The 27,538-nt window shown below is 39.8% G+C and overlaps 1 protein-coding gene across 1 annotated transcript in view; it reads right to left on the bottom strand.

Annotated features, from left to right (window-relative positions):
• The window catches only part of LOC139760830 (rabankyrin-5), an 89,255-nt gene that overhangs the window by 10,393 nt on the left and 51,324 nt on the right, over positions 1-27,538 (bottom strand). Inside the window, exons 7-17 of the mRNA XM_071684485.1 lie at positions 20,006-20,171; positions 16,882-17,080; positions 15,670-15,865; positions 14,247-14,426; positions 13,200-13,392; positions 10,737-10,989; positions 9,429-9,602; positions 7,756-7,829; positions 6,800-6,996; positions 3,667-3,867; positions 1,753-1,904 (exon numbers count right to left, since the gene is read on the bottom strand). Of these exons, the coding sequence (XP_071540586.1) occupies positions 1,753-1,904; positions 3,667-3,867; positions 6,800-6,996; positions 7,756-7,829; positions 9,429-9,602; positions 10,737-10,989; positions 13,200-13,392; positions 14,247-14,426; positions 15,670-15,865; positions 16,882-17,080; positions 20,006-20,171 (1,985 nt within the window). The remainder of the gene's footprint in view (positions 1-1,752; positions 1,905-3,666; positions 3,868-6,799; positions 6,997-7,755; positions 7,830-9,428; positions 9,603-10,736; positions 10,990-13,199; positions 13,393-14,246; positions 14,427-15,669; positions 15,866-16,881; positions 17,081-20,005; positions 20,172-27,538) is intronic.

Below are 27,538 nucleotides of genomic sequence, written 5' to 3'. Positions count from 1 at the left end.
CTACCAAAACAATTCTGCATCGTGCTGAGCCAAAATATATGACATCACTTTCATCCCTTTGTGTGTTCCAGTCACTAAAGCCCGGTCCTTTGGCATCTACCTGGCAACTTGTTCCCCTAGTTTCTGTGAGTACACTAGACAAACAAGAGTAGGCTGTTATGATATCTACTTCTTTCTGTTTAGAGCAAAGCTGTGAAATTATTGTTCTTTTTTGCCTTTCCCTCTTTCTATAACCTTTTCACCTTCAGGAGTATGGCTTAAAAACATGAAATTATACCAATCCTCAATGTTTAATTGAAAACCACGATGTTTCTCTCACACTCAATATTGTACCTTAACCAACATGGCTATGATTGGGGTATACTTTTTGCCTTTGTCATGTCAATTCATGTTTTATTTCATTCATTATACTTAGTCACTATCTCACGTGTTAGCGAGGTAGTGCAAGGAAACAGATGAAAAAAAGGCCCAAATAATCCACACACACATACATAAACGCCCACACACGCACATATACATACCTATACATTTTAAGGTATATACACATATGGCGACAGGAATGGATGAAGGCAGCAAGTATGAATATGAACATGTGTATATATGTATATGTACGTATACATTGAAATGTATAGGCATGTATATGTGTGTGGGTGGGCGTTTATGTATATGCATGTGTATGTGGGTGGGTTGGGCCATTCTTTAATCTGTTTCCTTGCACTACCTCGCTGATGAGGAAGACGGTGATTATACAATAAAAAAAAATATGTATGTGTGTGTGTGTGTGTGTGGTGTGTAAGCTGGGGGCAGGTTTTCTCTAAGGCACACAGAATTGAATACAACAGCATATTCAGAGCTATAAAGCATCTTCTTTATGTTTTGCAATTTTCTCAACATTATTCTACCATCATGTGGGTGCTCAAAACCCAGGTGTCCAAAATTATCCATTTCAATCAATTCATCGCCTTCACAGAGACATCGTTTAGAATCTACCAAAAATAGAAAAAATTGCATTACAAAACTTGGATATGAAACGTAAAATGCAAACACCATGTATATATAAAACAAACTTGTAATATCCCACAATACATAGAACTTAAAAGTAAGGGAAAACACTAAAAGTGATACAAATTAACAATACCATGGCAGGTAGCATGAGCTACAACCTAAATACAGAGTATGGGTACAGAAATATAGAAAAACTTACAGGTGAGGAAAGACAGAAGAACAATATTAAAAGAGGAAGGAATATAGACAGTCCATCACTAAATACACTAAGTTGGCCATGCGAGACAGTTACTGTCCAGGTGTGGAGTTGAAATCAGGCTGGGCTCGTCTGATTTTCTCTGACCTTCACAACCCAGGACTGGGTGGCTCAGTGACACATCCACCATCCTGAAATGGCATACTCAGTAGCTAGTAGTGGGTCAGTGATGTGTTCCACCAGTTCTAAAGTGGCATTAGGTCAAGATACTGTTGGCGGGTCTTGATGTTGATGACAGGTGCTTTCTCTCTGATGTGAATGGCTTATAATATCTGTACTCTCCTTTGATTACTGCAACTATTTGTAGAGAGGAGCAAAAAACGCTTGCAGTATCACGTAAGATATTACATGTAAAGTGATACAACTCATATAAAATGACTGCACATTCTAAACTAAACTGGCTTACAGAGAAACTTAGTGACAAGCAGATGGCAGAATAAAGAGAAAAATCCTTTTCAGGTGAAAGAAGGTAACCAAAGTTGTTTGCATACCCAGAGATAGTTGCAAGATGAAGAGGCGTGAGGGACAGCTGATCCTGCGTACGGGTATGCATGTCAACATGGATACTTAACAGGAACCAGACACTCTCCATATCCTTCTTCTGAATTGCAACATGAAGAAAATTGTGACCCTTGTGGTCATACTGAAAAATTAAAACAAAATTTTAGATGAGGTAAAGATTCTAACCAAGCAACAGTTGCATGAATGAGAATTTTGACACAAAAGTGTTGAGCCAGAAGTGACTAAAATATTGAAAAGGTCGTATGTCCTCTAATAAACTAAAACTATACGCATATGATGACTGATAAGTGAAAAACCTTAGCTAGCCAAGGATTCTGTGAGATTTACCTAATTTGTTTAAAACTGTAAATGTTTAAACATACACCTTATTCCTTTTTGTTTTTTAAAGAGTATCTCAAAGTGTAGTCACACCATGTTTCCAGTTGCTGAGCAAAACTGACAGGTAACAAACACATAAATTAGCAGAGGCAATAACTCATCAATATAAGTTTATCAGTAAGGAAGAGTTGAAGATTCTTCAGCTACTGCATTTTGAGTTACTAGAGGCAAGAAAGTTTTATAAAATGATAATCTGTGTCTGAAGCGGCCAAGAGCTGGTTAACAAACGTGTAGTAAGTTGGGAGACTCAGAGATGTGGCATATCACTACAACATTTTCAGGATTTTATGCAAGATCAAGAGAAAAAGCTTACTCTCAGTTCTACAAAACTAAATAAAATATTGTGTAAGAAAGCCTATGATGGTAATGATAACATATGCAAATAATAAAATTCTACAAGGAAAGTCAAGCAGACCAAAACATACACATGAAAATGTGCAATAGAAAATAAGCAATATCAAAGGATTTATATTCCATAAAATGTACTTTCTGATAAAAGAAAAGGTGTAACTTGATAGGTGAAGGTGACCCATTCTACCCTAACAATTCCAAACTAAACAATGCTTTCATTTACCTTCTTCCTTCAACCAGGTGCCAGTATTACACCATATAAGATATTTGTGTCTTATGACTTTATACTTATACAATCCACATGATTTCCAGTGATACTGGTCATATGACCTTAGGTTTAAGCTCTATTTACAGTATATAACAACATAGATGACAAGCAGTTCAGGTCCTCTGGGACATGATATAAGACATTAGGAATGTTTAGTCAAACAGGTTAATGACAAGCTCTCAAGAGAATGTTAGAAGGCACTGAACAACTATTACAACTATTCAAGTATTCTGGTGTAGCCTTGGAATCATAAACTAGAAATTAAAATAGGCAAGGTAATTCCTGACTTTGCATGGTTAATGGTATCTGTTTACCCAAGACAGGAGGTGAAAGGATAAAGTAGTTGTAAATATAGTCTTTACAATTGATTAGGGCATACAAGGTAGTAAAAGCATTCTGCAAATGCCATGAGTTGGTGACCAAAAATATTTGCTCCAAGGAATGCTGGCCAGTTAGGTATTAGTTTAGTGTGAAGAGACTCTGTGCCTTCAGACAAACTATACCATACATTTTCTTCTATTGGAATGTGGAACAAGAAATAATTATCATTGCAAAATTCTGAATTCTGGTTTCAAGTTTTATTTTAGTGGCAGGATTCCAGACTTTGAGCTGACATGGTGCTCTCACACATTCACTATCATATCTGCAAAAACTTTTTGCTTCTTCCAGCAGTTTCCCCAACTCTAATATATCATCATCATGATCATAATCACAATCCCTTATTGACTTCTCCATCAACTATACAATAAATAAAACAAAGTAAAGAGATTGTGCAGGAAAATATTCTCAGAACATTCTTGGGAAGCACTTATTAATGGCAAATTATTGCAGCCAAATACTAGAAAACCAAGGGAAAAGTACTGTAAACAAAGAGCATCTGTCATACCTGCTCAGCTGCCTTTGGTTCCCGACTAAGAATTGCTTGTGCAGCTTGATTGTTTTTCCGAGACATAGCAGCAGCAAATGGTGTAATACCGGATTTATCACGAAGCGATAAGTCTAAGGCAGGGTGAGAGAGAAGTAAAGAGATGATATTGGCATTGGAGTTCTCTATGGCATGGTGCAGTGGAGTCTTGTTCTCTGCATCCTGTGGATGATTTTAACATCATATAAAAGTTTTGGGTTACAAACTACCTATGAATATTCTTTATATTTTATTCATTGTCTCCATGAAACACATAGTGTTGTATGTATAGAAAAATTACATGTTAAATAAAATTAACTGAACTGTTAAATAAAATTAACTGAACTCCTGAATTACGATTTCACCTTCATATGTGTATAAAATAACAAATTTCACCTTCATATGTGTATAAAATAACAAGAAAATCTAAAGTAACAATAAATCATTGTGCAGTGCTGAAAGCTTACTTAATGCAGAATATGAGGATATATATGTGTATAAATCAAACATTCTTATGTATTCTATGTATAACTCTAAAGATATTTCTCACATGAAAACTGGAGTAACCATAGACTCTTCTTAACGTGTTTCATTCAGCACTGCTTGCAGAGAGTGAAGAGAAGTTATGGAAGGTGGTAAAGACAATCTCTCTCTGTCAAACATAACATCTGACATCTAACTCACACAACTCCTTTGTAACTTTAGATTTTCTCGTGGTGAGCAGTATGTATTAGTCCTGCCTTCTGACAAGACATAATGAGCAACAGACAGGAGTAGTAGGTAGGAACATTAGGTAGAAACACAAGTAAAAGTAGAAGATATGAACATCTTATGAGAGGATAATCTTGAAGAAGCAATTTGGAAAATTAGGCAGGAACATTAGATAGAAGTAGTCTGCAAAAAAATTATGTAGGAGCCTCTGGAAATGCTACTAGAGTTTCCCTCTGCCTGTGGCACAGGAGTTTACCTGCCTTTTGGCAAGTAATGACCATGCACATCTCTTTCTCCATTTTACTAGCTACTTAACTTCTCCATCCCACAACTCAGTACCCATCTGTTGCACACCTCCCACCTTTTCCATACTTCAATTTTCTCACACATGCTGGTACAACTTCCCTAAATACCTCCTTTTTTTGACCCACTCCCCAGCTTCATTTCCAGGCACCTTTTGCTATTGCACACTCAAACCTCTTGATATCTCTCTTCACAAACCTCTTTTATAAGCCCAATCACTTTCACAACCCTCTTCCCACTCACATAATTTCCTCTTTATGTGAAGCCTTTACAAACCTTCACCCTCACCTCCACCAAGTAATGATCAATTAGTACATATCATAATAATGTCCCCTTCAGGGAAAATCAGAAAATGTTTGGGAAAGAGGTTGGTAGTGTGAGACAAACCAGAGAACAAGTGGAAACATGGGTGAAGGGGACAAAAGGGAGAGTGGTAGCAGGTAGAACCAAGATGAGATGAAGTGAATATTTTGACTGGTTTAATGTGTGATACAGGGTCACAGATTTGTTCCTACTTTTAAGGAACTATTTGCCCTTTACACATTGATATCTTCTGAAAAACCTTACCTCTCTTTCCTCTAAAGTAGACTAATTCAAAACTTCAGACTTTCACTCTACTTTAGCTCTCTTAATTCTGGTACCATCTCTACTACTTTCCTCTGGACCTTCTCTCTTAGCTCTTAATGCTTCTTTAGTTGTGATGACCAGACTTCAGAAGCTTATTCGAATTTTTGCCTTATATATGTTGGGTATTTCCTTATGCATGATCCTGAATGATGTTCTGATATTTGGTAGCGGACAGTTGGTCTCCTTAACTGTTTTCTTAAGTTGGAAATCTTTAAAGGTTTGGGATATTGTCAACTAACAAGTCTTTCTCACACACACATTCTTATAGCTTGTTTTCTGTTAGATCATAACCATATTGGGCATTGTTTCTTCATCCCTGTTACTTCACATTTACACAGGCTGAACTTCATTAACCATGTATCAGACCAACTTTGGATTTTGTCAAGGTCTCCTTTAAAGATGATGCAATCCTCCACACTTTTCACTTCCCTCAATATATATATATATATATATATATATATATATATATATATATATATATATATATATATAATACATTATCCCTGGGGATAGGGGAGAAAGAATACTTCCCACGTATTCCCTGCGTGTCGTAGAAGGCAACTAAAAGGGGAGGGAGCGGGGGGCTGGAAATCCTCCCCTCTCATTTTTTTTTTCTTTTTTTTAATTTTCCTAAAGAAGGAACAGAGAAGGGGGCCAGGTGAGGATATTCCCTCAAAGGCCCAATTCTCTGTTCTTAACGCTATCTCGCTAATGCGGGAAATGGCAAATAGTTTGAAAGCAAAAAGAATAATACATATATATTATCCCTGGGGATAGGGGAAAAAGAATACTTCCCACGTATTCTCTGCGTGTCGTAGAAGGCGACTAAAAGGGGAGGGAGTGGAGGGCTGAAAATCCTCCCCTCTCATTTCTAATTTTCCAAAAAAAGGAACAGAAAAGGGGGCCAAGTGAGGAAATTCCCTCAAAGGCTCAAATCTCTGTTCTTAACGCTACCTCACTGATGCAGGAAATAGTGAATAGTATGAAAAAAAAAAAAAGATAGATAGCAATATGCAGAAGTAATAAGTAGGAGCATTAGCTGGGAGTATTAGGTTGAAGCTGTAGTTCGGAACATTAGATGGGAAAATTTTTGGGTAGAAGTAATTGGAAGGATCATTTGGTGGGAACCTCTGAAAACACTGTGCTAGAGTAGCCCTTTGCCAGTGGCCTGTTAAGAGTGAGGCACTAAAGGCTAAGAAACAGCAATGGAGTAAATAATGGAGACTTTTGCCATGGCCATCCCCTAAAGGGAATTCCCAAGAAAATGGGTGTCAAAGATATATAAACTGAGTTGTGACTCTGGTAAAGTTGAGTGGATCTGATTCTTAGGAATGGAAAAGTTGAAAAGATGTGGGGAACTTCAAGGGTATAAAACTTCCTCTTGAAAAAAGATTGATGTCCCTAAAAATTGGAAAAAGAGCTATAAAGAGGAAATAACGCAAGTTGGAGTAAACGTGTATATTTGAACACTTACCCTAGCATTAACTTTGGCTCCATGTTCAAGCAATGTCTGGACTGTATCTTCAAGTCCCCATGAACAACACATATGCAGAGGGGTCTGCTGGTCTGTAGCCTCATCTCCACCAGTACCACCAGGTCCTGGCTTACGCACTGCATTAACATCACACCCACTTCTTATGAGGAAACAGGCAATGTCTTCCCGATTTTCATCTGGAATCAATTAAAATTAATTCAGAAAATATATATATCACAACTTCATTCATTTGTTTCATCCTCTAATCTAGCCAATGCAACCCATAAATGAGCTCATACACATTCTTACTCATTTAGTACTTCAACCTTCTCTAAAGTTTCCTTTTTTTTCCGAAATTTACTCAGCATACTTTAATGTACTTTTTCAGAGATTCTTTCCAATTCCAGGCACATTCTCTACATATCTAAAGCACCTCTAATTCAACCCTGTATACACCCTTCTACACACTTCAAAGTCTGTTCTTTATCTTACGAAAATCTTAAATACTTCTCCGACTCCCATTCCCTCTGGGAACTCCCATCATGGAAGTAGCCACGTAAATTGACTCCACTTATCCCTCGCATACACCATTCCATGCATTCTTCCCCCATATCTTTCCCTCCAGGACTCTTTCATTCTATATATCTATGCTATTTTACAAATAACACCTTAATTTTCTATTACACTTTAATGTCTTCTCTCAATATTTCTCTCTTTGTTTCCATACTAGCTATTGCATCTTTTCTGGGTGTACTCATAATTCTAATTTTTTCTCATTATCATACAACTATTAAGCTTATATTTCTATTTCTCAAATCTGACTTTCTCAGATCACAATTCCACAATTTTTACTATATTTTAATCAATAAATGTTTCCAAAACAGTTTAAATAATTAATATTTCAATATCCTATCTACCATTAATTCTACTTGCACAAAGAATGACATGAACCTTACCAATTGCTCTGTGGAGTAATGTTTGTAGGCATCCATCAGGTCCATCCCCCCAGTTGTCTGTGTCTACATGGTACCTGAGGGATTAATATATGTACTGGTTTAATAGCATTCTTTTTATTAGCATAGGTCGCCTTTTTTTTATTTAAAGGAAAATGGAAAAGTTAAAATCTAGTAAACAATTCATATGTACAAACACATCATTGTCCTTCTACTCAATTTTTAAGACATTACCTGTGTGGATATATACATAAAACAAAACATACATTTCGTTTGTATTTTTTGTTTGAACTTGACTGCCATTTCCTTATGTTGGTGAGGTATCAACAGGAACAAATGTAGAAAAGCAGCATCTGCTCACATCCATTCTCTAGCTGTCATGTGTATTGTATCGAAATCACTCCATTCTTCCATCTCCAATTTGGTCTCCCTTTTCTCTCCAATTCTGACACATATAACATCCTCTTTGTCAACCTTTCCTAACTCATTCTCTCCATGTGTCCAAACTATTTCAGCACATCCTCTTCATCTCTTTAAATCATGCAATATACATACCATGAATATTATTTATAACTACTTGCTTCTCCAGTTTTAGTAAGTTATACTTAAGAAAAAACTAATAACAGCTTCATTTGCAAACATCTACACTGTAGCAGAGCGCTTACTTGTTAACTGCCTTTGTTCATCCCTCAAAGACACCCAAACATTTTCTTGACCTGCTCTCCTGCCAGGTGGAACTGGCCAGCTTCCTAGTAATATTGAAGCCTCACACCATATATCATAACACTTTCAAGATCAACCTTGTCATAAGCTTCATCCAGATCAATAAATGCCATACACACAAGGAAATCCTGATTTAAAAAGGGAAAGGCATATCATAGCACCATGACACTAATGATGCAAAAACAAATAAACACTACATCATGCATTCAGAGCACGGGGTGACTCAAAATAGAATTTGTGCCTCGCCAAAGATATTCACTGTCATCCCCTATCCACATCAAGTTTACCTCACACACCATAAATATCAAGACAAAGGCCAAAAACAAATACAGCAAATACAGTAAATGCCTTCAGATGAATCAGGCACCTCACTTTGCACCATACGTATGCTGAATTCCTTAGCAACAAAATGACAAATAAACTAACACAAACCATTAAACATTACTCACAATAACTAAAATGCCAGCTACTGGTGTTAAATATAAAAACTTATACTCAAGAACAATATAACTTTTGTTGCACAATGTTTCATTACACTATATGATGAGCGGCAGCTCCGCATCAGTTATTACACTTTTTTGGCTTTCTTTTATGAGAAAAAGGGCAAGTTTGTAAATACAAAGAAAAATATCTCTCGCTCTGAATGTCCCCTTTAGCCATATATAAGTGCAACTACCAGAGTCTGAAAAAAAAATACATTTCTGCGAGTGGTTCAAGTCAGTCCAAGCATAATCTCTCGCAAATACTTCACCATCACAAACCTCTGGACATTTTATTACTGGACTAAAGAAAATTCTCCAAGCATCAGCCATAAAATTCAAATGAAGTACTAGTTCATATGGATTATAAGTGCAGTTGTATTTTTTTCCTTTTCAAGATGAAATGACTTTTGGTAAAAAAATTTCTCTCACAAATGTAATGTTGTATACACCTCACTTACAGGAGTAACTTACTCAACTAAAGTAGATGCGATATCTTCCTGCTTGGAGTTGAGTGCTTGCCATAAAGGAGGTTCAGATGAGCTTGAATGGGAGTTGTGATCTGCACCTTTTCCACAAAGCAAAGCAACCACAGCCCCAAAGCCCTCACTGATGCACAGTTCCAGAGGTGACAGCCCTTCACGTGTTCTGTATAAGAATATGAAAATTTTCAAATTACAGTCTGTTCTGCTATATCTAAAAGGTCTCTCTTACACGTTCAAAACAAAAATCATAATATCAAACCCTACCTTTTAAATCAACTCATGCCCAGAAAATAAATGGTGAAAAAATGCAAATGGGGATATAGAGATACAGGACTTATACAAGGGATTAAAAAGACAACGAAAAGGATGGAAAGGAATAGGAAGAAGAGTAAGCTATGATGCCCTATCTTACTGCTAGGAGTTTAAATCTACTTGACAAATAAAAACAAAAGCATATTTGATAAATTCTGTGATTTAGAGTGAGACATGTACTGACTTGATGCTGCAAATTTTCACAGATATATGGTACATATATAAAAGTTTTCCAGACAATGAATACAAGTTTGTTCTAAGGTACATGAGAACACAGTAGTCATTATCCCTGGAGACTGATGAAAAAGACTACTACCCACATTTTCCTTGTATGTTGAAGAAGGTGGTTATCAATGGAAGCAGGAGGGATTTGGAAACCCTTCCCTCCTGCATTATCATCATTTTCTAAGAGTAGGAACAGGAGCAGCCAAGTGAAGATATACCTTACAAGTTTAGTTCCTGATGCTACTTGTTAACATGGAAAAGGCACAAAGGTATAACAAATTACAATAAGAATTATATAAAGAATACTGTAGATAATGAATATTGGAATTAAAAAGTGGCCTGAAACAAAATTACACAGTATTATTATTAAGCCATAACACCGCCTCCCCCCAGAAAGATTTCACTCATCTCCAAGAAATAAGTACTCTTAATTATTTGCAAATAATGTACAGCATATAAAAGAAGAATTTCATCCATAGGGGTGTACAGTGCATAAAAATCTAATCATGAAGCTCCCACTACCACCCATAGGGTCATTCAACATAATGCAAAATCAGATAAACTAGCATGGGTTTCCTTCCTATCAGTCCACAATACAGAGCTATAATTGTACATACATCTATAATATACATTTGTGAAATATTCTGCTTTTGATAAAATTACCATTCATAAAATCTTTGATTTCTTCGTAAATAAAATGCACATAATAAAAATCAGTCTGTGTGTATTCTCAATAAGAACATACAGTGCAATGACCCACCTCAAGTTTACATCAGCTCCATTGGCAATGAGGAAGGTGGCCACTTGCACATCCTTAACCTGGATAGCCAAGTGCAAGAGACTGAGGCCTTGAGAATCTGTAGTGTTAATGTCAGCACCAGCTTCTAGCAAATGCTTGGCTACTGTTATCTGGCCAGTCCCTAACGCTACCCCAAGGGGAGTCAAGTCATCCGAGTCTCGAAGGTTTAGGTTGGGAATCAATAGTGTGTCAATTTTGCTGCTTTCACAATATTCTGTAATCAAACATCATATATATTAAATGGCTACAGTACCTATCATTATATGTAGGTCAAAAAATGCCTACTGATTCCTTAGATAATAATCAATGCTTTTCCAACTTGTGAAAATGCAACATTGTGGTAGAAACATAGAAATTATACAGACTCTTCCTATAAATAATGAAGAGAATCTTCTTTTCCATTCTTTTCCATCCTTTTAACTGCTCCATAGTGCATATTCAATCCACTCTGCCTTTCTAAGTGGGGCATTGTGCTTGAGGTATTTTCATTCCTTTCACAAGGAAAACCTAAATGTCTCACTAGTAACATCTAAGTAAACCCCAAAATCTTTCAAAAACTGGAAGCATATCTATTGAATTTGCAACACTAAAGTATGGTGATGTTTAGCAACTCAGATCTCTACAGAGAATTCTGTAGAGATACTCCCTTTATCTGCATGACAATACTTAACAAAGACACCTGGAGCAGATGGGATTACATCTGAAATGCTGAAGTATGGAGGAGAAAGTGTGATAAGAGTGGAAGCATTTTACATGTAATCTAGCATGGAAACACAGGGCTGTGCTTGAGGTTTGGGTGGAAGCTATCATTTTTCCTTTATTCAAAGGGAAAGGTGCTAAGGATGTATGCCACAGTTATAAGGGAATAAATCTGTTAAGTATACCAAGAAAAGTGCATGTAAAAATATTGATTGACAGAGTGATGGAAGTAACCGAATGGAGAATAAGTGAAAAGCAAGGGGGATTTAGGAGAGGCAGATGAGTGGATCAGATTTTTATAATAAAGATGACTGTGGAAAAGTATTTAGCTACAGGTAAAAAACTGTATGCAGCTTTTATGGAACTGGAGAAAGCATATGACAGAGTCGAGTGGAATGCTTTGCGGGATGAGTTAAGGTTATACGGTATGGGAGAAACAGATAGAGGGTGTAAAAGCCTTCTATAGAGGAGCAAATGCATGTGTAAGACTGGATGGAGAGTTGGGTGTAAGTTCTAGGGTACATGTAGGTGTGAAGCAGGGCTGTTTGATGTCCCAAGGCTTTTTAATATAAAGCGGGAGACAGCGACAAAGTATTCATTTATTTATTTATTTTGCTTTGCCGCTGTCTCCCGCGTTAGCGAGGTAGTGCAAGGAAACAGACGAAAGAATGGCCCAATGCACCCACATACACATGTATATACATACATGTCCACACACGCAAATATACATACCTATACATCTCAACGCATACATACATATACATATATACACATGTACATAATTCATACTGTCTGCCTTTATTCATTCCCATCGCTACCCTGCCACACATGAAATAACAACCCCCTCCCCCCCTCATGTGCGCGAGGTAGCGCTAGGAAAAGATAACAAAGGCCACGATGGAATGGAGGGAAAGTATAGATTTGGTAAAACCATATCAAGTGAAAGTGTACTAAATTGCAATACGGATATGGGGGGGAAAAAAGACTGGAAAAAGTGAGGGAATCTAGGTAACTGGGAGCTGTCTTGGGTAGGTGTGGTGATATGGAAGGAGAGATAAGGGAGAGAATAGTACAGGGTACAAAAGCCATTGGGTGCCTAAATAGAATAATGAAGGGTAGAGGCATAAGTATGGAAGTGAAGAGAGGATTAAGGGACAGCATAGTTCTCCCAACCCTGACCTGTGCATCCAAAACATGGATGTGGAATGAGGCACAGAGGTTAAGAAAGCAGGTTGTGCAAATGAGCTATTTGAGAAGAGCATTTGGTGACTAGACTGAATGAAGAAAGAAATGAAAGGGTGTATGAGAGATGTTGTAAGGCAAGGAATACAAAAGGAGTGAATTGTGGAGTGGGAGAACGGGTGAAACGTAATACTTTGAGGCAGTTTGGGCATGTGGAAAGAATGCAAGACTGAGAGTTCACAAAGAGGGTGTATGATAGTAAAATTAAAGGGGATGGTGTGAGTGGAAGACCAGCTATTACATGGGCAATAGGGTGGAGTAATACTGGAGGGAGAGAAACAGAGGAAGAATGCATGGAATGGTGTATGCAAGGGAGGCAAGTTAGGACAGGGATAAGTGGAAAATCTTATGCCGTGGCCATCACTTGATGGGAGTTCCCAGAGGGAACGGGGACCAGAGATACAGATAGATAGACAGTCTGTGTCACAGCCTATTCCCATGAAATAAAAAAATGCTACATTCCACTCTCCACCATCTTCTCACCTTTATGATCTAAAACTGCTCTTATATCACTTTCATTCCTGTTCTTAATGGCTCGATGTAAGGCAGTCTCACGAAAAGTAAGGGCTGGTGATGGTGCTTCATTTGTGGTTTCATCTGTAAATAGATCACTTGATGCTGCTGGGCTAGTGATGGGTGTTGATGAATAGGTCTGAAAATTTGGGTTTGCTCCTATCTGCAAGGAGAAAAGTACAGTCAGAAGTTACTGATTCCCATGAAAAAGATATACTGCATACTTGATTAACAGTGTTGTTTAAATCTGCACTGTGTTTTACCACCTTAAAAGAGAGAAAAAAGAGGGATTATTTATTAAACGCCTATCATCCACAATCTTTAGGAAGTAGGGAAGAGAAGAACACAAATGATTAATTCATATTTTGGCTGTCATCCTCATCAGCAATGCTTCAAGTTTCTTTCCCTCAGTTTCTACACACTGTTCTCAAGTACATGCTGCTGTGATCTTGGAATGCAGTATGGATAGGGCATAGGGGTGGTTGAGATGTGGACAGGTCACTTGTAAAACTCCTGAGAAAGCACTGAACAGTACAGTATCACTTAGGTTATGATGAATCACTACATTTACAATACTCAAATTTCTTGGAGTCTAATGTATACTAAAACAGATCCCATGAATCATCACAATGACTTCATGTGTGTGCATACTGCTCCGCCTAACGTAACACAACACACTAAATAAGGGAAGAATAAGGTCTGTCTTTGTTTCCCATACCAGTGACACAAGGTTGCAAACTTACCTTTGACTTTTTGATCGCAAAATCAACAGGAGTCTAGCTTCTGAGTTTCATGACTCTACGTAGGGCACTTTCAAACAAGTAAAACAAAGTGTTCCAACAGTAAGATGTACAAATGTCTTGAATGAGAATGACAGATCATGGTCTGTGTTTTAGCTTTAACTGAGGCAAGCCAGGCAGTATCAAAAATCATAATGATGATAATATATCAACAGAATAATAATGACATCTAAACCCATGAAGACCATATTTCCATTGATGAAGAGTGAAGATTTACCTGGAGAAGTGCAGTTGTTAGAGATGGTAGACCAACAGTACATGAAATATGGAGTGGAGTTTCTCCATCAGCAGTGACCACATTACAGTTGGCACCCTGAGTGGTAAGGAACAGACCAGCTTCTTCTAGACCTTCACGAGCCACAAGGTGGAGAAGAGACTCACCACTGGAGCCCACAATCTGGAAATGATATAAAAATCTTTTATGTCTTTATATGGCAGCTTGATACATGAGAAGTGGCATGCAAAAACCTTTTTGTGTCAGCAATACCATAAAAAAGTAATAGGCACCAAAAAGAGTGGAATCAAAACTCTTTTGCCTCATTTAGCACTCCAGCTATCCTCTCTTCAACCATCCCTTCTCTCTGCAATGAAGTTGCAGCCCCTGCTTGTTCTGCAGGTAGCATTTTGGCCAATGCTTTCCTGAACTGTGTGTGCTCCTGCTACTAATGCCTAGACCCATGTCATGTGTCTGGTGGCTGTTTCTCATAAAGTTTTAGTGAAAACCAGCCATATGAGGACTGATGATTATAATACCACTTTCTTCCCATCTTCCTAAAACCTTTCCATCTTTAAGAGTCATTTTTACAAACACCTGAGGAACTATGTAAAATTTCAATCTTGTTCTTGTATTCTAATTTTATTTCATCCAGGATGGCCATGCTTGTGGCATGTTTCTATGCCATTTCAGTTACAACAAAAAAGTGTCATATTAAAAGAAAGGAAGCTGGGGTAACACATGAAGATATCACAGAATGTTTCCATAAGAATATGAATGAGGATCATAGACAGCAACTAATCCTGACAGAGTCCTAGCATGACTCTTACCTATGATACTATATGCCTTCATATCAATTAGAGAAAAAAATTCTACAAAAAAGGCTTCTGCTCTGATATCAAACTGATATCATGTTGAGCAGGTAACATCGACAATATACATAAAGAGGCTCAAACAAAAAGCCATCTATTATAGAAAATGAATTAATAATTTTTGGATGTGTGGATGTACAACAATAATTCATAATGGTAGAAGCTGGAATTACATAAACAAAAATTACTAGCAGCTGGGGTAAATACAATAAGGCCAGCAGGAAATAAATTTGCTTACCTTGCTAAGTCTCATGGCATAAGAAACTCCAGAGATCTTCACATGCATGTTAAGACATGAAAATTAGTAGACTGATTATAAAAACAATAACACTAACCATAATACTACACTGCACTTGAAAAATCTACCCAAAGATGAACCTTCAATCTTGCAGTGGCATGCATTATCAAAAAAGGAAAATGAATTACAGTATAACAAGTGCAAAGAGTAATCAGTATTCTACATAATTAATAATAAATTCATGTACATTACATAAAAATATTCCAACAATTTCAGTTGAATGGGACTCTTAAGTGATACTATAACATAAACTTACAGCATCAGGTGATGCACCTTTCTTGATAAGATGAGCAGCATAGGACGTATCACTGAAGTCTGTGCTGCTTGTCAAGGCATACCACAATGGAGGATACCCAAACTTGTCCCGCAGCTCTAGTCGTAGATTATCATGATCAATCAGTACACGGAAAACTTCCTCTCTGTCTTCTTCTATGACTATATGCATAACTGTTCTGTAAAGAACCATTTTTTTTTTTTTTTGTATTTTGAAAGTTATTAGCTATGTGCCAATAATACTAAAAACAATGGTCTCAACATCAACATCCAAGCTATAAAGCATCAAATCTACAGATCTCCGAAATTTCCTCCAAGTTCATATTCTGCATTATACCAAATTGAATTGATACACAAAAAATGTTGCTATACTGGTTGATCTATGTTATAAGTCATGAATTGTGATGAGTGAAAGCTGCCAATCTAACATTATACAACCTTTCCACCAGCAAATTCAGGCTGAATATCATTTTGCATATTATGCATCACATTGCTCTTTTCAAAAACTAAAATAATCAACCAATATCAAATAATTAACCTTAAAAGATATACGACAACCATTGTTCACCAGACTCAAATACAGTTTGCCACAATGAACATTTCATTTTGATTTAATTGATACAAGAAGGTTTCATCATATGACCTGGTATGGCTAATGGATCTGATCTTTTTTGCATTAACTGATGCTACAGATGTATGTGAACTCTGTAACCACAATGAAAAGGGGGGTATGATATCAGTACTTTAACATGCTGGTCAGCCCATGGAAAAAAAAAATCACTAAAGGAGTGGAATAGAAGGGTCTACTACTTGAAGGTTACAGCTAAACCAACAGGTATAGCTCCCTAGCATGCTCCCTCTAAGTCCTGAGTGTCACATGTATACAAGGACATATGTTACACTAAAAATATTTCAAAAGCTCAGTTATATAAAAAAATAATCCTTAACTGAGAAGTACAAGGGAAAGAAAGGTACAACAATGAATGTATAATACAGATCCACATTCCCGAAGGTGACATGGAAAAAACTTTTGCAGACATTGTATATATATATATATCTCAACACAATTTTCAAAAGGTGGGTCTTTCCACCAACACACTATCGCTCTTATCCACTTACTGGTCAAGTTACTTTTTTAATATCATAATTTGTCAAACTATTTAAAAAAAAGAGAGAAAAAAATTGTGTTGCTTACTTCATATTCTTGTCCTGTATATTTGGGTCAGCTCCCTTCTCTATCATAGTATGTGCAACCTTTACCATGTCTTCACGTGTTTGCTGATCTTCATAATTCTGGATGACCAAGGTGTGCAGAGGAGTCCTACCATCACCTGGGGTTGCCACATTGACAGAACACCCATGATTCATCAAGAAGGATGCAGCAAATTCATCTCCTGAAACAAATGTATATGAAAATATTTGAATGGACTGAAAGTAACCAAGTATGAATATGTACATGTGTATATATGTATATGTCTGTGTATGTATATGTATGTAAAAGCATATATGTTGATATGTATATGTATATATGTGTACGTGTATGGGCATTTATGTATATATGTGTATATGAGTGAACAGGTTGTTATTTGTCTGTTTCCTGATGATTCTGAAAATGTTTTGCTAAAGCATACAACGATGCTGACAGGAACTTGAAGGATTCACCATCCTACAGGAAGATGTACCAGACCACTTTTGGTAAAGCTATGGAGCTGTGGAACAAGCAGGCAAGAAGCTCACAAGCCTCAGACACAATCAAAGCTGAGATAAGGATGCTGATTATTGTCTCCACCATTATGAGATGGAACTCCGTCTATGACAGGGTGTCTCCTCTGGTCAACATCTTCCATGACAGGGAGAAGCTTCATGGACTACACCGGGTGTGCAACATTCTTGGGTTACTTTTGTTTTTGTCTAGTAAGTAATTTTTTACTTTTCTTTTTTATCTAATTTTACTTCTCTTTTTGAAAAGGTATAAATGTTAACACTTAAAAGGAAAAAAATAATATATAAAACCTAAAAAAAAAAAATCTAAGGACAGGACTAAAATATTCACTGTTTTTCTTTCCGCTAATATTTGCTTCTTCAAAGAGTATCTTGAGGTGATGCGACCAGTTTGTAAGGCACTGGACATCATGCAAGGGGAGGTCAAAGCCTTCATGGGACACTTCTGCCCACTTTGGCCATTTCTTTCAAAATGTTGTAGGAGCTGAAGGAATGCACCGATGTCAAGATGTGTCAGCCACTGGTGGCTGCTGTCTGGAGTGACATCAAAAACAGGTTTGGTTCCCTTTTTGAGGACATGGACTTCCTCCTGGCAGCTGCACTTTACCCTCGGTTCAAATCGGGCTGGGTGAGACTGCTGGAGGACAATGTCATGTATGACATCAAGGAAGTCACAGCCAAGGTGAAGAAGCAAATGGTGATTATGTGTAGAAGATTCTGTAGGGCTTGGGCAAGGAACCCAGCAGTAGTGAGGGTGAGAATGGCCAGGATGAGGACTTCTTTGGGGCTCTCTATGAGGGCAGGGCGAAAAGCAAAGAAATAAGGACCAAGTTGATGCAAACTTTCTCAGCAAGAGGCCTGTGAAACACTTCATCAACAAATAAGTACTCATTCCCAAGCCCAGCATTGAAGGCCTTGTTCATAAAGTTTAACATACCAATCCCTTCCAGTGCTGCCATAGACCAGCTCTTCCCTTTGGGGAAAAATGTACTCAAGCCGAAAAGATTAGGGCTCAGTGACAGCCATTTTGAAATGCTGGTATTTCTGAAGGGAAAATGAACTATTATTGTAGTTACTCATATTAAATACTATCCATTACTACTTGTATTACTGGTACTGGTGTTTTCAATAGGTTGTTTGTGTTTCATTTCAAATCAATATCTTTGACTTACAATAAATGAAAGAACCAAGGACTGAGTGTCCTAGTTCCTTTCTTCGGGAGGGACCATGACTGGGACCGTTGATCCATTTTGAGTATATATATATATATATATATATATATATATATATATATATATATATATATATATATATATATATATATATATATTTTTTTTTTTCCATACATATTAAGTGAGGTAGCATTAAGAACAGAGGACTGAACCTTAGAGGGAATACCCTCACTTGGCCCCCTTATCTGTTCCTTCTTTTGGAAAATTAAAAACGAGAGGGGAGGATTTCCAGCCTCTCACTCCCTCCCCTTTTAGTCGCCTTCTACAACACGCAAGGAATACATGAGAAGTATTCTTTCTCCCCTGTCCCCAGGGACATATACACACACACACACATACATATATATATATATATATATATATATATATATATATATATATATATATATATATATATATATATATATATATTTCTAAGAAGGGAGTAGCGATGCTATTTCCTGTGGAATGGATAAAGGCAAGTATGAATATGTACATGTGCATATATGTAAAGGTTTGTGTATGTGCATATATGTATATGTTGATATGTATATGTATGCATATGTGCGTATGTGGGCATTTCCTTTGTTTCCTGGTGCTACCTCGCTGACACAGTGATTATGTATAATGATAATAATATATACATATATATATATATATATATATATATATATATATATATATATATATATATATATATATATATATATATAATAATCCAACAGTACTTTAAAACTAGTTTCATCAATATGATTTGATGTAAATGAGGACATGCAAGAGGAATCTGGATACAAATACCGTATTAAGAAATTTAAGGTAAAATACATCAGGGCTTCTTGAGTGGTCTTTTTAGCAATCTAACTTTTACGAAAAAAGGGCAATGCAGGAACTTCTGGTAAAATTATTCAGTGTAGGTAAATGTGCTACAACATATATACTGTCTATCAAGTTATTCTGTCTTTTATTGCAGGAAATATTCCAGAGTTGGGGCCAAAAGAACAAATAAGGCTTTATACACAAGCTCCAATGGGAGAACAGATTTACTTAAAGCTGTCTTGTTTAAGAGCCACATTCTCAAGATAGCATTCACGATATTAAGCAAGACCCCATTTCAGCACACCCTGGTTAGCCCTCTTTGGATCAAGGACCACTTACTGCCACACCTCTGCCTCTGCCATTCTTTAATCAGTTGTTCTCACATAATGCCCTGAGGCATTTCACTAATAACATGTATAGCCTTTTACTTCCTTTTGCACTCAAGGCCCAAGAAATGTTTATACAGTACTGCCACGAATACTTCAGCACACTAACTTTTCAGAAAGAAAAGTAACTGCAAATGTAGTTTGGCTACACATTAGAGGATAGAAAATAAGAGTAGGAACGGACCTCTTCTAACTGCCCTATGTAGAAGAGAGGAACCAGCAGGATCGGTTGTTGTAACAGACGCCCCATGCTTGAGCAATGTATCTGCAATGCTGTGCTGTCGTCCCATCAGGGCCAGGTCTAAGGCCATGTCACCAGCTCCATCTGCCTCATCCAGTACTGCTGGTAGCTAAAACAAACAAATAAACAAATAGATCATAGTATATGCTTTAGAATCAAACCAGTTAAGGAGAAAAGGGCGAATACACATATACATAGAATGACAATGAAAGAAAAGGGATCCTCTAATTTTTAATCAAGTGAAAAGTGCCATTAATTGTGAATATGTTTTCTAAAAACTAGTCTAATTTCGACTACGGTATAAAATAACTTTCGTAAGCTAAATTTCCTGCCAAACTACTACAAAGTACGACATTGCTGTTGCATAAACATCCTTTGATACAATATCTCTTGGTGTAATCAGCAAATAAAGTTTGCAACTTAAATAGTTAATTACCCAACAGCTTCATTATATTATATATATATATATATATATATATATATATATATATATATATATATATATAATATACTGTACATGACAAAGCTTTTTACGATAACGCTACGAAAACATGCAAATGCGTAACTGCGTAAACACTGTATCGACATCTGATATCTGCCAAGCACAAACATTTTACGCAATGCATGTTCAGCTATCCGACAGATGTATCTAATTCATTTTTCATGTGTCGAGAATACCTAATAATTCACTCATTGTCATAACATAATTTAACAGGGGCCTTCGATTTTGACCTTGTTGTCTTACCTTAGAAAAAAAAAATCGTCATACTTAAGAAATTAGGTTACAATTCTCCCTGCTTAAGAATTCCTAGTTATTCTGTGGATGATGTAGCACACACACACACACACACACACACACACACGTGTATTAGTCTGACCCCCAAACTGAATTAATGCGTCGCCTCGCGTGAGACGTCCCGAGCATCAACACTGACTCTTCTGTTTACAGGGTTCAAGACGAGAAACCACATTAAAAGCGGCCGCATAACCCTGACGAGAGAGAGAGAGAGAGAGAGAGAGAGAGAGAGAGAGAGAGAGAGAGAGAGAGAGAGAGAGAGAGAGAGAGAGAGAATGTTTACTGATTAACCCCTTGAGCACGACCCTCAGGTATGATGGCTCAGCTTTTCATCTGACCTTCACGAGTCACTTGCCATCATACCCATGGGTCGTATCGTCGTGCTCAAAGGTCATTCCGTCGAACTCAAAGGTCGTACCGTCAAACCCAAGGGTGGTGCCGTCATGCTCAAGAATCGTACCGTCGAACTCAAGGATCGTATCCTCGCACTGAAAGTGGGTGAAATGGGATCAGGCCCCAGGAATACGCGAAGGATAATCCCGGACTCTGGCAGGGTTAGTACGTCATACGGCTGGCATGTGAAGATGTATCATGTTTCTTCCTTGCTCTCACTGCCACCCCACAGCCTCTTTTACTGCCAATTCCCGTCAGCGAGATAAATGGGGAGTACCACAAGGCTCAGTCGTAGGCCCCATTCTTTTGAATTTATGTCCACTTACGTTTCAAGGAGTTTCCAACAATCTGACACACGACGGTGGTCAGCTTTTTGACACGGGCTAGCGTCGACAGGTGCTGAATAACGCAATCCTGGTAAATTCCATATTTTCTCGGAGTAAAATAAAAGAAATTTTGATTTATATCAGTGATAACCTAAAACAAGCAGAGCGAGGTATAGCTGTAAATATATAGTCACAAACAGATTGCTACCGCAAAACATACACAATAAAATGAAAGTCAATATACACCTCCAAACGCAACCTAGTCAATCAATAGTCTAAGTCCTTTGTTCCATTCTGGTCTCAACACTTTAACACAGACGAAAGACTTGAAAAGGACAGAATAATAATTAGGAAACAAAAGTACTTTCGCCGTCTAAAACCTTATGATGGAAGATACAATAACTCCTAAAGAAAAAAAAAAAGATCAGATTTTGGTAAAACTCAATAACTTCTCTATGTTATTAGACAGAGATACACTGACCAGATACACTATAACAGTTTGATGTCAAAAGGTAAGTAGACGTCATACAATCTTGGGCAAACGTTTCTTCAGCAGGTCCCTACAACGCACAGGAATAAATCATGGTCTGATACTGTCAGTGCGAGGATTATCACCGAACACATCGCCACACGGTTATTCTAATAGTGTCAATCATCAGTGAGCGGCGTACGATAACCTGATTACGGATGACAATATAATAAATACATTCAAACTGGATCAGAATGTTTATCTATTCTTCTATTCATACTTTCCTACAAACTTTCCATGTCAGTATATGCTGTCCTGGTTTTGCGTTCCTTCAGGGCTATGTATCTGCCTGCTGATGTGACGCGATGGGTGGTAGGTGAGGAGGGGGGCCTTCTGCTTTATTATCCTGTCTCCATCTAGAGTGGTGGGACGGGAGGGAAGCCTCTGCATTACCATCCTGCCTCCATCTATAGTGGTAGATGAAGAGAAGCTATCTGCTTCACCATCCAGCCTCCATCTATACAGACTCGTAATGCAAGATACACTGTCCTCCATCAGATAATCTCGTCGAAGACCGTCAGGATTATCGTCAACCTTTCTCATTGTCATACGGTCCCCTGACGCAAACACATTCCTCCCACAACCAGTACACTGTCTCTTGCTACATACATAACCCTCCCACAACCACCATACTGTCCCCTAACGCAATCATACCCCTCCCACAACCACCATACTGTTCCCTTACGCAATCATACCCCTCCCACAACCACCATACTGTTCCCTACCACAATCATACCCCCATAACCATCATACTGTTCCCTACCACGATCATACCCCTCACAATCATCACACTGTTCCCAACCCAGTTAAGTTTTCTTGTCCGTAACACATCCTGTTCCCAATATACGACCTTATCTGCAAAACCCAATTCACCTCACGCCCCTCCTGGCTGGCGCCAACCACTGGGCCCGGCGCCAACATTGGGCTCGGCGCCAAGGTCCGTGCATGGTGGTCTTCACCGAGGCGTCACCTTCGCCCACGGGGTTCGTGACGTCACCAACGCGGCCGCTCACCCTTTCCCGTGACGTCACAGCCACTGGCATCATGCCCACTGCGCCGCGCGCCGCCAGCCTCACCTCCAGGCAGCAGCAGTTACACCGCTCGTTGTAACATGTGTTCCGGGCTCTGATGAGACACCAGCTCCCTCTTGGCACGATAGGTACTCCAGTACCTCTTCCACATCTTACCACAAAAAATAACATCAAGTCCTGTCTCCCATATAATGCTGTAATTCCGCGGTTCGCCATAGTCTGGCGCGATTCTCTCGTTTCCTGCAATGTGGCGCAACTTACGAACCGTCTGTCACCGCCGCATCTAAATCACGACCAAGTGACAGCGTCTTGTGTGTGACTCGGTCAACCCACACCTCTGGCATTACGGTACAGATCACGTCTCTTATGCAGTGGTACCCCACGGTACAGGTCCCAAACCTCCAACAAAATCGTACCGCCCACATATGTCTCGAATTTCGGTACAATTTCCGTCTTCCCGAACACGTGAGGTAAAGATTTTACGTCTTCTCATTACGGTACAACTCAGTGGTCTATAGACAGGGTTCGAGTAATACTCATCTTCAAGGTGAGACGGATTTAAAAGGTTTTAGTTTACAAGATCCCAGGGTTCGTTCACCAGGTGAATCGAGTTAATTTCACGCTGTGATCTCGAACTTAGAGAACCGGGTTGGTTTTATCTTATGGTGGAGGTTTCGAAACCCGTCATCCGACAGTATAAAACACGCCAGCTCACGCGATATAAGCATCAGGACGAAGAAGGTCGTGCGACATCAGTGGAGTGACCTCAAGCGTAAATGGAAAGGTCATGTGGGTCACCTCACCGGCTATGACGCACTGGCTGGCGCGAGCTCTGACTAAGGGGACGCGCGTTCGATGCCCGACGCACGCTCATTGCCAGACAAACGCAGTAACACCCATTTCTTTCAAACTGAATATTCGCATCACCGAGGCATTAACACGGTAGAGGAACACCTTCCCGCCCTCTACGAAAGATAAAACTTAAGGGGAAGATATCATAATTGGAAATAATTGAGAAATGTTAATAAAAATGTCAAGTCTACTCCCCTACCCTTCCTGAGTGCTGGCTTCGGCCTGGTCGGTCTAGGGCCGTTCCCCTTCTACCAACCTGTTGGGGGATACCGTCCTGTTGCTCGCCAGTCTCCCGGGGTTATTATGGTACCGTTCACCACGTCCCTCGTCGGAGGGTACAGCTCCGTCTCCTGCGTTGAGGTACAGTTCCTACGTCTCCCACCTACAGGTTCCTCGCGTTGTGGATCAGTCCCCACATCTCTTACGGTAAGGTGCAGTCCCAAGTCCCTCTAGGTTATGGTACAATTCACAACTTCCTCCATGCATCACGTCCAACAACCACTCCCACCATCCCTGTAACCACAAACCTCCTACAACCACCATCCTTCTCTCGGTACCCCATCGTGCCTACAGTCACCATCATCCCTAAACACAGATTCCCAGTGACCACCATCCAATCGGCAAACATGCACATCCGCTACCTTCCCGCACCACGATCACAATACTCCCAAAGTTCAATACTCCCCAAACTGACGACAGACACTTCCGTCAGTCAACAACACTGTCTCTCCCCAGACTAGCAATGAAGGTAAATAATATTAATAGCACGGGGTGCAGCTTGGCGTTTCCGGATTCCCTCTGAACGTGGCACAGCGAAACTAATTCCTAATGAGAGCAATATGAGAAACGGGAAGATGTTTCGAGGCGGCTTACAATGCAGACAAAAGCGTAATTCAGTGCTGGATTCCCTCATGCCATGCTATGCAGGGGGCCGAGTAGTGTGAAGACAACGAGTGCTCCAATCCCATGTGCAGTCCTACGCAATGATACGGTACAGTTCAAGAGGGCGATCCTGGGAGACCATATTATGATTCTAAGATGAACATCGCCGGAGGCATGGAACATGTGGACGAACAGGCAGGTCCATACTCTGACGGGAGGAAGACGACAATAACAATACACTACAGATAACTTTGAGAATGATCTGGATGCACGTCCCTCCTACCAAACCTACAGCTCCGACCTAGGAAGGTACACCACACCCTAGCTCTCTCTCTCTCTGTGTCACCAATACAATCCTAAAACTGGACGGACGGGGCTACCAGGCCAGAGGATGTGAGCGAAACCGGTTCTCTTTCTTCCTCCCTCCCTTGGGAGAATTAGTGACAGTGGGGCACTGAGCCATCACTGCAGTGGCCGTCAAGTTTCCCTTCCTGGTCCGGCGTGCTGTCACCTCTTTTTTCCTCACACACAAATGGACTGCTGGAACTCAGACCCCCCATCTTACATATAACACCCGAAAACAGGAAACACACATGGTCCTTCATAACTCGTCTCTGAATCTCCCTGCGCTGAGCCCTTGTCCTGCCTAATGGCAAAAATCTCACCGTAGGTACTCATAAATAGGTAGGTACCCTCATCCCCCTTTCCTTTACCTCTGCTGCCAGGGTCCGTGCGTCTCTTGCAGTAAACTCGGCCGCCTCACAACAAGACGTTCAAGGCGGTGACAAAGGATTTATGTCCAGCGAGATATTTTTACCGCCATCTAGTGCAGCCTGGCTCGAATACTTGTCCTTCTAGCCTGACGCACATCATGAGGCCACCCCCAGCACGCCTCATGAACCGTCCCCTCCAGCCCGACCCATCTCATGAACCCAACCCAGCCCAGCCCAGCCCGTTCTATGAATCCCTCCCCCCCACCACCCCCTGCAACCCAAAGGGGAAGCAGGGGTGTGTCTGGCCGAGCGACAAGGGTCAGCAAGGTGGACTGGCAGGGTATCGGACAATGGATCAATATAGGGGTCTTTAAAGTGAACCAGGGGGCTCTGTCTGGCCAACCTCACCAGCCGCAGTCGGGACGGTGAACCAGGAGAGAACCATCAAGGTGGTGTGTATACGGTGGAGCAACAGGAGGGTGGTGTACAGGGTGGAGCGGCAGGATGGTGGTGTACACACACGGCAACAGTCACTAGGTGCCGAAGCCTCACCTGACGTTTGGACCGGATGTGCCGGGCAGAACAGAAACGCCATGTGAATCATGTACCCCTTTTAGCTGGGAGCTGTGGGTTTGGGGGGAGGGGTGAGTGTGAGTGGGGGCGGGAGAGCGAGGCAAAGGTGGGTGTGTGCAGGAGAGAGAGAGAGAGAGAGAGAGAGAGAGAGAGAGAGAGAGAGAGAGAGAGAGAGAGAGAGAGAGAGAGAGAGAGAGAGAGAGAGTAAATAAACTGTGGGGAGAGGGGACCCTTCGGACATAAAGCAACAGTGAGGGGCAGCAAAGCGCAAGCCGGGGAATTACAATACAAAGGTAGAGCAGCCTGCACGAAAGGCGTAAGCGGGAGCAGCTCTGGACGAGGTATAGACAAGTATGGTGGCATGAACGGTGGACGGGAGGAGGTGGCCCCAGGGTGAAGTACAGATCTGGCACCAGGATAAGGTACAGCCCAAGCACCAAGGTGAGGCACAAACCAGATCACAGAGTGAGATATTCCACTGGAGGAGGGGCAAGACATGACTAAACATCACTTGTATTTCCTAGAGGAATATGAACGAATATATTTGATCAATCTCCTTATGGCTCACAAATCATCACTATTATAATTATTCTCATCAAACAGCAGCACGTCCGACCTATTTATTGATAATGCTAAAAATAAGATAATTTATTTTTTGCTGTGTGTGTGTGTGTGTGTGTGTGTGTGTGTGTGTGTGTGTGTGTGTGTGTGTGTGTGTGTGTTTGTGTGTGTTACTTCTGTAATCCAATTATATATACGTACGCGGAACCCAGGAAGGTAAGACCTGATGACAAACTGTAACATCGTGCCCCACACATCAGCTGTCACATTGTCTCCCCCACCCACACACACACCAGCTGACACTGTCACGTCGTACACCTCACACGCCAGCTGTCAGTTACCACTGTCTTCAAGGATTTGAAGAATTTTCCGGTAACATTTTGATAGACGTGACTCGATTGTTTTTACAGACGCGTGTTCCTTTTCACATGGATTTTCAATGTGGTTAACAACAGAGAACTTTGCCTATCATGGGAACAAGTGACACAAAATGCACAAGTGTCTCAAATATGAACGATAATTTCATGCAAGGAATGTCACTCAATAGCGCAGACATGCAATGCAACCATTAGCAAATTTATCTCTCCACACCACGGCATATCGATCTCACGGCCGCTCCCCGTGGTATGCTCGGCTCTCGAGAATGCGCGTCGGAAGGGGAAGAAGAGCTTTGCGACCGGGAGGCCATTACTCATCCTGCACCTTCGGAAACACTGACTCACGACTCGCACGGAACAAAAGCTTTATTCCTAACTGTTACCCGCAAGCAATCAACTACCTCCAGCTTTACTAATCTATTATAAAGTCTTGCTAACCGTTC

Source organism: Panulirus ornatus, chromosome 38 (genome assembly GCF_036320965.1).
Source record: "Panulirus ornatus isolate Po-2019 chromosome 38, ASM3632096v1, whole genome shotgun sequence".
Classification (NCBI taxonomy): domain Eukaryota; kingdom Metazoa; phylum Arthropoda; class Malacostraca; order Decapoda; family Palinuridae; genus Panulirus; species Panulirus ornatus.
This window is presented reverse-complemented; position numbering and strand designations above follow the sequence as displayed.